The 13,544-nt window shown below is 37.0% G+C and overlaps 1 protein-coding gene across 2 annotated transcripts in view; it reads right to left on the reverse strand.

Annotated features, from left to right (window-relative positions):
- The window catches only part of CPNE8 (copine 8), a 109,650-nt gene that overhangs the window by 70,463 nt on the left and 25,643 nt on the right, over positions 1–13,544 (reverse strand). For both annotated transcript variants that reach the window (XM_050911185.1, XM_050911193.1), the window contains exons 4-5: positions 6,155–6,258; positions 1,857–1,896 (exon numbers count right to left, since the gene is read on the reverse strand). In XM_050911185.1, coding sequence (XP_050767142.1) covers positions 1,857–1,896; positions 6,155–6,258 — 144 coding nt within the window. The remainder of the gene's footprint in view (positions 1–1,856; positions 1,897–6,154; positions 6,259–13,544) is intronic.

A 13,544-nucleotide genomic window follows, 5' to 3' on the forward strand; every position in this document is an offset into this window, starting at 1 on the left:
CATGTAAGTCTAATTTCATGTAGCCAGTTTTATATACATTATTACAGACAGCTACAATGGCAGCATTGTCTAGTCTGGTTACTTCATACCTCCTTTATAACACTTGCTTCATTTGCATCTCATTTTGACAAAACTGAGTCACTGAAATTGAAATTCTTCAGGTTGACTCTTTTTTCATCCCCCAAACTGTTCAACTATTAAATGACACTGTCCAGTATTTCCAAAGGAATGGGTCAACAGCTATTTTTAGGAACAAGGAAAATCTTATTCCACACAAGGTGACTACAACACATCAGCAGTCTAGCTGTGCAAATACTACTGGCCTGACATTTTTCAGAAACACCAAACTCCCAGTACATGGATATCAGCAAAGCTCGGCTCACTTCCTACCTACTCACTGCCCAAATTCTTAAGAGCTTCAGGAAAGAGATGCAGGAAGCTGGCAGCAAAAGGAACAATCCAAACCAACCTTGAGCAATTGGGAAATGATGGAAATTAATTGCTGTGGTTAAGAAACACAATTCTAGCTACCACCTTTCACGGGGTTCTCAGAGCTATCTTCTTCTTCATGTGCATAATAGTATATGGCATAGTTTGGATGTCTTCAGCACAGATACCAACTCTACACCAACTTGTACAGATTTTCTCTTAAAGACAATGGAGGGAAATAGGTATTTCTGATATTAATGTTAATGTCTAAAGAATAAAGTTTCCCTCCACAACTGAAGATTCCAGGAAATTGGCACTGTTTAAAAAACAGGACCTAATGCGTCTGAGTATGCTTAGCCTGTATTAATTAGAATGTTAACAGGCACATATATAATTCAAGATCTACCTGAATAGTCTTCAGAAGAACATTGGTTTGTTTTCTCATTTGTCCTTTTTTCCCCCATGGGCTCAGCAAGATACTCAAACCTTCAATTCCTGTTCCAATAATCAAACAATGAAATCTAGGCTATATATTTGCATATATCTTTGTTTGCACTTCCATAGTGACTAACTTACCTTGTGTCTTTTTTTTTTTTTTTTTTTTTTTTTTTTTTTTTTTAAAACTTAGTCATGAGGTTTTTGTACAAAGAAGTATGTTTCGGGGAAAAAAGAAAAGAATTCAGATAAACCAGTTACTACAGAAGTGCAAACAATCTTGGGCAGAAGCCCAGGATGAGGCTTTATCCTTGTTGAAGACAGCAAAGGGAAGACTTCTATTTTCTGCATCCTCCTAGCTAGCACTGCAGTTATTCAGACCACCTTTCCATGATGACAGAGATGGAAAACAGTTTGCGAGGGGCTTTATATCTTTACAGGGAGGATCTAACCGGAGATCAATGGCTAAAAGTCTTATCTTTTCACTATGAAGCACACACACACACCGTTCCTTCCGTTATTCTCTTTTCCTTTGCTCCAGATTCTTAAAAGTTCTCTTACCAAAGCCTTCCTGTATCTACCTAAAAAAATTCACTCAGAAGCCTCTGAATTCTACTCTTGCATCTCAATTTTAAAGTTACTATTTAATCCCTTCCACTTCAAGATGACATGAGCATAAAAGGTTTCTACTAATATTAATTGGGACGCAATCAAAACATGTTTACAATTTTTAGGACCCAGAGAAGTATCAACAAAATGCAGCATATCACATATCTGAAAACGTACACATGTGTGCTTAAATATGCCCTTTACAGGAGGAATGACCCATTAAAATTATACTCAGGAGCATTATATATGTTGTTAACCACAGCACAATCACTGTATTTGTCTCTATGCATCTGGTATTACTTACAGTCAAAAGAAAATAAACGTATTTAGGAAAGCATAAGCATTTCAGCACAAGAAAGTATAATAGTGAGGAAAAAACTTACATGTTTTGATAGATTAGGACTCTTTGAGTCAACATCGTAGCTTAAAAAAAAAAAAAAAAAAGGAAAGTTATATCAGAGTTGCCAGAGGACAGATCTCAGGACAATGTAAAGAAACAAAAATCAAACAATTCTTTCACCTATTTCAATGTGTGAAATTTGCACAAACATATACGTGAATGGGAGTCTCACCAGTAAGGAAGGCAAATTGAATCGTCACAGATTATAAGTTTATGGATCACTAGCTATTTGAAATGAAACAGTTTTCAACAAAGTGCAGGCTACTAAGAGAAATTATTCCGATATTCCTGTTTGAACAATGAAAGCTACCAAAAACCAGAACAAAAATTAAAAATTAATCTTAGAAAACAAACTTGTGAATTATTTTCTTAGGCAATTTTTCAGTCATTTGACTAATTAAATAGAAATAACTGACAATAAACTAAATTGCTTTTAGCAAGAGGTTGACTTGTTCTTTTCAGCTTCTCATAATCTTGTTCTTCCTCCAGCTTGAAAATGCCATTGTTTCCCTTCCACTATCAAGTCAGATTTCAAAAAAAATTACTCTGTGAATTCAAGATAGATTAAAAAAAGAAATTAATATAAGAAGTTCTTGGGGGATTACTAATCTCTATACTTTCATAGTCTTCCATCTTTATCAGATAATCCATAGTAATATTTTTATCAAATCCTACATTCAGATTCAATACCAGTAACTAAATGGAAAAACGTATCCTCTGTGCCCACCTCAGCCTCCCCTGCAAGTTTCCATTCCCACTGCATGGTATGTGTCGTGGTTTAACCCCAGTCAGCAACTCAGCACCACGCAGCCGTTTCCCCCTCCCCCTCCCAGTGGGGTGGGGAGGAGGAAAGGAAAGGAAAAAAAGTAAAACTCGTGAGTTGAGATAAGAACAGTTTAATAACTAAAGTAAAATATAATATAACAACAGTAATAATGAAATATAATAATAATAGTAATGAAAAGGAATGCAACAAAAAAAAAAAAAAGGAAGGGGGGGGGGAGGAAAAAAAAAAACCAGTGATGCACAATGCAATTGCTCACCACCTGCTGACCGATGCCCAGTTAGTTCCCGAACCGCAATCCGCGCCTCCCGGCCAACTCTCCCCTGTTTATATACTGGGCATGACGTTCCATGGTATGGAATACCCCTTTGGCTAGTTCAGGTCAGCTGCCCCGGCTCTGCTCCCTCCCAGCTTCTTGCACACCTGCTTGCTGGCAGAGCATGGGAAACTGAAAAATCCTTGGCTTAAGATAAGCGCTACTTAGCAACAACTAAAACATCAGAGTGTTGTCAACATCATTCTCACACTAAATCCAAAACACAGCACTGTACCAGCTACTAAAAAGAAAGTTAACTCTGTCCCAGCCGAAACCAGGACAGTATGCTATCCCTCTGGTTGTGCTGCTACAGCTGGTTGTTGGGATGCATTATGGACCAGATCACAAGTCAGGAGGATGTAGCTGGATGTGGTGCAACACAGTCAAAATTTTAGAAACATATTTGTAAACAAAGGAATGACTATAAAAATCACTAACATTAACATTTTGTTTTTTTTTTAAAAAAGTAATTGCATATTGTCTGGTGAAATTGAACAGAAAAACACAACTGGTAATTTGACCTGAGGACTAGCTACACAACTAAAACAAAGAACTACTTCACTGGCAAAATCAGTAACAAATCATCAAATATGAACAGAAAGGGGCCTGAGACATTGGTGGCTGTACAGTTTACGAGGGGGCTCATGCTCATTTATCAGAACACCAAAAATCAGAGATATACTCGCTGCTTTCTTTTTGTTGCAGAAAATATGAATCACATGAGGAGTTTCTTCCTTTGAAAAATAACACTTTGGCCAACAGTAGTACACAATTTTGCTGAGGAATTTAAAAAAGGAACCTTTCCTAAAGGTGCTTCTTTCCTGATCTAAATCAGAGTTTTAATCCATGAGTAGCTATATGAGATTCACATTTTTAACTCTTAGTTCTACAATATTTCATTTCTCATCTATCATTGTTACAGGGCTCTAAAGTAAATTCATAGACTGTGGCAATATGGTCACTTGCAGGCAAACATTAAAAACAGTTATTCAGCTTTGAGTTTAGAATAGACATGTGTCCAGGTAATCCAGAACAAGAGCAGAAAGCAGTCAGGTCTTTCTGATAAGTACAGAATATGTTGATATTTACAGCTTTTTGGAAATAAACAAACAGGAGTCCATTTGTCTGAGTACATGAAGAATCAAACAGGAGACTGTATTTTCCCTTCCAGGTCCAAGTCCTTTTCAGAGAGCACTTATCCAGAAGTTCTTCACAGACTTTCCTTTCTTTGCCTAGACTGAGCCTAGCTTTCTCTTTCTTGGTTCATTTCTTTTGCTCTTCTCTTCTATTGCACTGCCTCCTCCCCGTAACATACATGCATCCTACGAGGAGCAAAAGGCAACCAAATCAAGATTCCTACACAGCCCCAACTATGTCTTTATTTCAGCAATGCTTTACCTACACTTGGAGGAGAATCCTTTATTTCACAAAGTGACTAGCTCTTACTTAAAGTTATTTTAAATAGCAGGCAACAGTTATACTCAGTAGATTTAATGACATTAAACACAACTTCTAAAATAAAAAATAAAGTCTGCACCAGGCTTCCATGGTGAAGATGAAAAAATTTGTACCTAGCCATCTAGAAGCACCCTGTAGTCTATCTTGGCATTGAGTATTTCCTTTCACTCCTTGAAATAGTTGAAGTCTAGATGGAAACAGCTAGCTGCTATCTGTGTATTGAACACAATGGAACTTTCTTCCTCACTCATCCCTCCAACACTTCTTGTTAACGTACTTCTTGTTAACATTGCTTAATGTACGGATTGATTTGCATCCCAGAAACTCGGGGGGGGGGGGGGGGGGGGGGGCAAAAAAAAAAAAAGGAAATCAAGTGACTGTCAGAGTCACTTCAAAGCAACTACTTGGATAAGTAAATGGTACATTGAGACTAAAGCCTAGATTTTAAAATGGCTTTACCATGAACTTGCTAGGAGATTTTAGGCAAATTATGAGGTCTTTCTTCATCTGTTTTGCTGTCTACAAGACAGAAATGCAATAAATGCAGTTTCTATATCAAGGCAAACTTGCAACATAACTTTAAATCGGGAAGCAATAATACCGCAACTTACCACTACTATAACCAACACCTGAGTAGGATTTGTCACAATTCCATAAAGCATATCAGGAGACCTCAGTCTTTAGGATTAGAAAGTATAGGAAGGCGGACTACACTGTATCTTTCTTGATATATTTATTTGGTAAGTAACTTAACATGATTCTCCTAATTCTTTCTCAAGAACAAATAAACTAAAAGAAATACACATGAAGGCAGAAATTTTAGGAACGCAAAATAAGAATTGACAAAACTCAAGCTAAAATACATTTTGCAAAGGAAACGAAAAGAAATAGGAGAAGGATTCTTCAACTAAAAAGGACACGTAAAGAAAAACTGTGGCCACTATGCATAGTACACTGCAAAACTGCGTGAATGGCTTTCCCTTAATTATCTATGGGGGTTACTCAAATGCTCTCTCACAGGGCAAGGTTAGAAAGAATTGATAATAAAAAAGAGGATCAGAATTAAAAAAAACAAGACAAGCCTGATTATCACAAAGACTGAAATAATAAGAATGGAGTGGACTGAAATAATAAGAATGGAGTGAAATGTAACAGATGACATGTAAGGTGACCTGGTGACTGGACTCTCAATTCTATTTTCCAAAGAATAAAGTGAAAATCAAACCAATTCCACCAGTGGAATGAAATGAGTACATCTGGAATAATGTCAAAAGCCATCTACTTCTAGAACAACTGCTTTCATTTTTAAATATTAAAATTTAGTATACTTAGATGCATACTGGCATTTATTTTAGTAAAGAAAATTTTGACTCTGTACTACTTGTACAATATTGTATTTCTGGACGGTATGTCCATACCTGTTTTATTAGCTATGCTGCAAGAATATTTTAACATTTTGACATCTTTAGCTTTCTAACTATTTTCCAAAAGTAATGATTGTGAGTATGATTGTACTTTGACTAGTTAACACTTGCCAATTTCTTAAAACTCGGTCATTCTTATGTTACACATTTACTTCTGAGAAAGCAATGCTAAATCAATCTTATTTATTAATGTATTCCATATCAATAGATACTATCTCTTTTCAAGTTAATTTTATGCTGGACAAAACTTAGTATGTTTACAGAGGCTGCACTATTAGAGTCAAAGATTGTTAACTTACAAATCAAATCGCAGATTCTCTCTTTCTTCAAAGAAGTAGTCCATTATAAATTTTCTTACAAAATCTGGATTTAAAGTATTATCAATTACTTCTGTTCTTCCAAACTGTAAAAGAAAAGTATAAGTTTAAGCCACATGCTATAATGAAGTATAATTAAGTAGACTGCCAATACCAGCAATATGTGAGATATGAGGAAGCCTGTAAAAAAATTCTCTTAAACAGATGCCATGAAAGAAAATGATTGTGTTCACATGAATAGATCAGTTATCCATGGATGAAGACAGACTGGCAGAAGACCTCATATTTCAATATAAAGAGTGGTGCACGCCCTGTATTGTATGACCTAAACTTTATAAACACCAGCTCCCAAAGCTGATCAGAATCCACAAAAATTTGGGGAAGAAATTCAGTAACATAAAAATCCACTGTTTCCTCAAAAAAATGACAACAGCAAGCAAAAGCTTGCCTATATTGCTTATTTCAGATAGCTTTAAATATTAGGGAACATAGTCCTTCCATTAGAAGTGTATCATTTTTGCATTATCCAGCTCCTATTTCACCTCAGTTCAGCTCTCTCTTCACCTCTCCTCTCTCTGAGCTTTCTGCAAAATGCCTTTTCTTTCTTGGTGTTTACAGAAAGAGTGTCAGCTCTTGTCAAGGTGAAAATATTTTAACTAAAAAAAAAAAAAAAACAAAAACTTTTGATTGACTTCAGTTCATATACATCACAGATAAATGACTGATCATAAAATATCAATGTGATAATTTTGTTCTTGTTTTAGCCGTTCTTTCAAGATACTCAGAAAACAAACCAAAAAAGAATGAGCTATTATTGAAATGAGCATTTCATTTTGTCCTACACATTGAACATACCAAGACATATTTGAATATAGCCTACTGAAAAGCTTTTTGACAGTCTGCTGAAAGATCATCATTAAGGAGTCCTCAAAACTGCAATTTAGGACTAAAGACTTTTGAATGACTCAAAGACTGCCAACCTTTTCATTGACAGGACTTAACTAAATCAATAAAAATGGATAAAGAAAGAATAAACCTTCTTGCAACTGAAGGGTTTTGACATATATTTCCTAAAAATGTTTTCACATCACAGATGTGAATCTAACTACTATAACCGGCACAGAGACTCTCAGCCTCCAATAGGAGCCTCCCTATCCCAGCCGCTGCATACTTAACATATATGTGGTATGAAAGGACAGAGCATACTCCACTGCCTCTTCCTCTCAAAGCTAAGCAATTTCCTTTCATTGCTTGATTCTTATTAAAATAAAACGGTAAAGAACTCCAGCCACATTATTTGTGTGCTTTAAAGAAACTCCATTACTGTCTGCAACTCTTTTTTCTCCTTTGAATGACACTGCATACATGCATGCATTCAAACTGCAGGGGACTGACTCCAAGCACCGTTCATCTGGAGAAGTGGGCCTGTATCTAAGAGGACGACTGCTTTGCAAAAAGCCACTACCCACCTAAAGGTCTCAGGTACAATAAAACGTTCAACAAAAGTTAATACATCTTCAAGACACAGCTCTATAAAGTCTCAGGAAAATGAACAATCCTCAGAAGTGACACAGTGGTGATTTGCGTCTTTACAGAGCGTGCTTGAATCCTGTTAGGTACCTTCACTTTTGCTATGCTGTGAGATGTTCAATTGGGACAGTCTTATTCAGAGATCTCCATATTCCAGCACTTCCTATAAAAGACAGAGAAGCAAAACTATCTTCCCAATGAATGATACCATCTCCAAATAAAAAGGCAAAGAATATTTAACATATAGTGTCAATTAGCATACTCCTTTGCCAAGACTTTACATCATTTCTTACAACCTAGGTGGAATGATTCCCTGGTCTCATTGGAACCTTGATATCCCCTGCAAGAAGGCTTCTGAATATGTTCTAAGGCACAAATTGTTTAGAAAGCAAGTTTACTCGTTAGCAATCACTGTATTTCTTCAGCTCTCCTAAGCCAAAGCAATAGCTATGAAGCGGGTAAGCATTATACAGACATGGGCAGGAGAAATCTCCAGAAGCTCTCCAGAGTGATGAAGATACTGGATATTCAAAATAAAATCCCTGAGTCTCTTAAAAGAGGATTAGCACAGGATGCACATGATCTTGGAAACAGATCAGGACATAAACAAATAGTTTGATCCTTACTGTTTGTTTGGACGAAAAAAGTCAGTCTCTTGAGAAATTATTCAAGGTATTCTCTGAAATGTTGGGATGAAGTTGACAGGCAGAGTGCTGTAAAAAACACTCTCTTGAACCAATACTGGTGACTACTATGGCCAAGTATTAATCAATGAGAAACAACAGCAGCGGTAGAAAGTTCGCATTTCTATGGGAATAAGTATGGCTGGAATACTTGCCTGGGCCAAAGGGCCTGCCTTTCCCCTCTGAATAGTAGCACTCAAATTTTATGTACATTCAAAGTCTCCAATCAGTTTCCAGGTCAAATAAATCTCGATGTTTATAAATAAAATCTTCCCCTGTCAGCTGCATGCTTTATAATGTTACACAATACTGGAGCCAGGAAAAACTGAAAGCTGAAATGGCTGATAAAATGAAATACGCAGCAATACCTAAGCATTTAGTACTGTTTGAAGGTATGCACTGAAAATGAGAAGCCTCTCTCTGACACAAGCCAGTAAACACCAGTTCATCAGACCAGGCATGAGAAATGAAAACCATGGGGTCATAAGGACCATCCATGTTGCAGTTCTGAACAGGAATATATCTAACCAGTGTATTTTTTTCCCCTCAGGTGTCCTATTTCTTCCATTTGCACTCTTTCAGAAGATTGTCCAGATTCTCTCAAAGACTGGAATCAGCTGCATAAAGAGGAGATTTACCCTTAGTACTGAAATGTGATAAACATTGACCTACTCTAGAAGCAAAGGACTATGGGCCTTCAAAAAGAAGATCCAAGGATGACTGCATTGTAAGTGGCAAAGCTACCAGAGGCACAGCAAGTAAGCAAAGAACACTTATTAAGTTCTGGTAGTCTCTCATGCTATGTCCAACAGAATCATACACACATATACAAAGATATCCACGAAAATATCTCCCAGCCTGTGCAGATTCAAGCAGCAAATTGTCCTGGGAGACTCCTTAATCACCAGGGAGGAAAAGGAAGGTTACTGAAGTTCTTTAAATCCTCAGATTAGGACAAACTTGAAGGAGAGTAAGAAGATCTTCAGTCATGTGGGACTTGCACTTCCATATACACAGAAGACAGAAAGAAACAAAGAACACAGGGAGCTGTAGCCCAAGAAAATTTACTTTCTGCTGCCAAGTCGTAATCTAAACTGAAAGGCACAAACCCATAATAACTGAGCTCAGAGGATAACTTGTCAAAAGAGTCCATTTAGGGGCACTAATACCTCTCCTGAAACCTCTGGCTTGACACCTTCATAAACAGATCATTTTTTGACAGTATGATCCTTCTTGAAATAGTAAAGGCAGTTTGCACAACAGGAGGATATACTTGACTTTGGAAAAGCCATTCAGAGGAAAAGAAAATGAATGGCTAAGGAAAACAGACAAGAATCACAGAATACTTGAGGTTGGAAGCAACCTCAGGAGATTGTCCAGTTCCACCTTCCTGCTCAAAGCAGGATCCGCTAGAGTAGGTTGTCCAGTCAGGTTTTGAGTATGTCCAAGGATAGAGACTCCGCAACCTCTCTGGGCAACCTGTTCCAGTATAAGATCACTTTCACAGTAAAAAGGTTTTTTTTCTTATGTTTAAATACAATTTTCTGTATTTCAATTTGTACCCATTGACTATTGTCCTTCCACCGGATACAGCTGAGAGTAGTCCATCTCTGCCTTCTTTACTGCCTCACATCAGGTATTTATAAACATGGACAAAATGTAAGCCTTCTCTTCTCCAGGCTGAAGAATCCCAGCTCTCTCAGCCTCTCCTCATATGAGAGCTGCTCCAGTCCCTTTAACATCTTAGCGGCCCTTTGCCGGACCCACTCTAGTATGTCTGTATCTTTCTCATACAGGGGAGCTCAGCACTGAACATAGCACTCCAGCTATGGTCTCACTGGTGCTGAGGGCAAGGATCACCCGCCTTGACCTGTTGGCAATGCTGTCCCTAATGCAGCACAGGACATTGGGCTTGCACACTCAAAAAACCTCTCCATCTCACTCAGATGGAAGGTACTAAGGGACTGGAGGCATGACAACTTCTACAAGTGCATGAAAAAGCAAGATACAGGCACATAGCTAGGTAAAGGAAAGTACTGTTCCCCTTTGTTCCTACATACGCTAAAATGGCTGTGATTGGAGGGGGACACAGACACTCACCCCAGACAAACAACCCAGCTTATTTATACAGCCTTGTGGACTCTCTCACGAAGTTCAACAAAGACAAATTCGAAGTCCTGTACTGGTACTGGGGACTGAGTGATGGGGTATGAGCTGTGCAGAAAAGGTCCTAGTGCAGCCACGAGGGTTTACCAACACATTGGGTTGTATTAGGGTCAGCACAGCCTGCAGATCAAAGGCAACAATTATTCCCCCTCTATTCAACACATGTGGGGCCCCACCTGGGTACAGTTTGGGGCTCTAAATACAACTGAATCAACAGACTGGAGGCAGTTCAGTTAAAGGGACAATCAGCATGCTGGAGCACACAACTTGAGGAAAAGCCGATGGAGCTCAGTTTGTTCAGCTTGGAGAAGAGAAGGTTTAGGGAAGATCTACTTCCACTACTATCCTCCACTACCTAAACAGCATTATAGAAGACAGAGCCACAGTTCACAGAGAGCACAACAAAAGGACAAGATGCAATAGTCAAAAGTTGCAACAAAGGAAATTATGAAGGGATATAGGGAAACACTCTTCCAGAATGAGTGATTAAGCACTGGAATGGGTTGCCCAGAGAGCTGTGCAGTCTCTGCCATTTGAGAATTTCAAACCTTAGCTGGGAAAAGCCCTGAGCAACCTGGCCTAACTCTGAAGATGGCTTTGCATGGATCAAGAGGATGAACCAGACACAGCAGATGAGTAGGAAGCTGGATAACACAAAGGTTCCTTTCACCTAAATTATTCCATGATTATGTCATATTTTGGGTTTTTAAGCTTTATAGTTCCATTAGAAATAGAACTATGGAGGAATTCGAAGGAAAAGTTACTTCAAAAGGAAGAAAAAAATTATAAAATGGCAGCTAAATGTCAGTTCTAATTTTTTAAAAACAGTAAAGTATCATAAATTTCTAAGTAGTTTTCGTCCCTTCAGATCTGCATTTTTTTTCAGTAAACAGTATTTCACTTTACACTATAACCATGTTACACTTGGGAAATCTTTTGGACTTGATTTAAAATGCATGACAGAAGTGTATCAGTAAAAGAAGATAAATATGCAATATACTGATGATTAAAATCACACTGAGACCAGAGAAGGCCGAACAGAATGCCTGTTACACTGGTACCTTTACCTCTCATCAGTTATACTGAAATTGTTACAAAACTCAAGAGATTAAATTCAGCAGCACTGCTAACTTATCTTTAAATTATTTTAAATTACTTTTTTTTAATTGAGGCTTCAGTTTTTTGGTCTGTTTACTTTTTTCCAAGGGCTACATAAATGATTCCTTCACATTAAACTAATATAACTAATTACTTAACTGACAAATTACTATTAAAATTTATCTTTTAGATTACATTAAAATGCTGGCCTCTCAAAATCACCGGTCTACACTTTTCAGCTAAATGAAGCATCACCTTTTAAAATCTGTTTTCCCAATTACCTATAGTCTTTTTTAAGCAGAACAGGTTATTTCTATAATCCAGTCACTTACAACTAATAACATAGCTGCTAATTAATTAGTTCTCCACATGGCCTAGTTTCCCCACTAACAGTTGTGTAAAGCTAAAATCTTAATATGGCCAACAAGCAAATACCTTTAGAAATGTCATTCAGGAGAGTAACAGAATTAATGTAACTATTTAAAGGAGAATAAATGTTCAACAAAGAAAATCAAGAAGAGAGTCCCTTTTCTGGATTTCCTGAGATGGAGAGTCTTTGTCACCTCATAATGCAAGCTCTCCTGGTAGAAGCGGATTTTTAAAATTTATTTAGTCATTTGAATTTTTACAGCATCTCAATCTAGTGATCCAGCCTAAGGGGCTATGAGGTTAATGGAAAATCATAACCTTCATTTTAACATCAGAGTTATAAAAGACTAGCAAGTTGGGTGATTGGTATTGCTACCAATTGATATCCAATATCAAAGATAGAAAGCAACTATTGTAACTATGAGGGTCTAACTCAACCCTCTGCTAACCACCTTCTACATGAATTCTCTGAATTAATTCTTGCTTCAACTTTATGGCTGTGACTGAACTTGAGAATAATATCTAGGAAGTCCTTTTTTCTTGTTTTTTAAAATTTGCAGTGTTTTACCGCAATTGCAATGAAGTTGTTCCAATAATTAACCACCCCATTCTGAAAAACAAGTTCTTGTTTCTTGCCTGATTTTTATTTCACTTCCTTTTCCTTTTGGAAAGATCCTTTTGGATCTTTCTATACCTTTGTTAGTCAGAAATGTTTTCCATTATGAAATTTATGTTCTTAGTGTTGATATTTATAGCTGATTACAATTATCCTTAATTCACTCTTTCATTAGGAAAATAATTTGAGCTTAAGTTTTTCAGTGTAGCATATGTTATTTAATCTTTTAATAATTCATTCCTTTTATCTCCAGTCTTTTGTCTTTTAAACATCTTTCTTGATATGTGAACAGTCAGAACCTAGTACTCTGTTACAATTCTAGGAAACTAAAGAACTAAAAAATGGTTTAAACTATCACTAGGTTCTTGGCTCTGATCTAAATGGCTTTTGAAAATTCTTTAGGAAGCTCCAGGTAACACTCTCCACTAGAAGCTCACGGCACAAAATGGTATATGAACACACAACAAAAAATAATCCTCTTCTCAGAGTTTGTGATCTAGCTTCACTAAATGTGAACAGAACAAATAAGAAACTTTAATTGTGGAGAAAGAAATGCAGTACCAATAAAATGAGCCTGAAATAATAATGATTAATAGTCTCAAATAATCAGAATTACAGAGACTACAAGAAAACAAACAAAAAATGCACAACTGCCAACCCCACTCTAGAAAAAGCATAGTCATAAAATGTTCTGCAGTGTGTTTGTCCCAAAGGAACAACAATGTTTTTAATATATAAATTCATACTAATTATCAGCAAATGCATGCAGGCACTCCTATGAAATCTGTATACTGCACGTACACATGATGGTGATTTCTATGTAACCCTTTTTAACTGATAGTCATACAATCAGAAGTACATAAAAACCAGAAAAGATTCCTCATTTTTCTATGCTTTGGCCTTTGTGCAT

Source organism: Gymnogyps californianus, chromosome 1, assembly GCF_018139145.2.
Source record: "Gymnogyps californianus isolate 813 chromosome 1, ASM1813914v2, whole genome shotgun sequence".
In the NCBI taxonomy this organism is placed as follows: domain Eukaryota; kingdom Metazoa; phylum Chordata; class Aves; order Accipitriformes; family Cathartidae; genus Gymnogyps; species Gymnogyps californianus.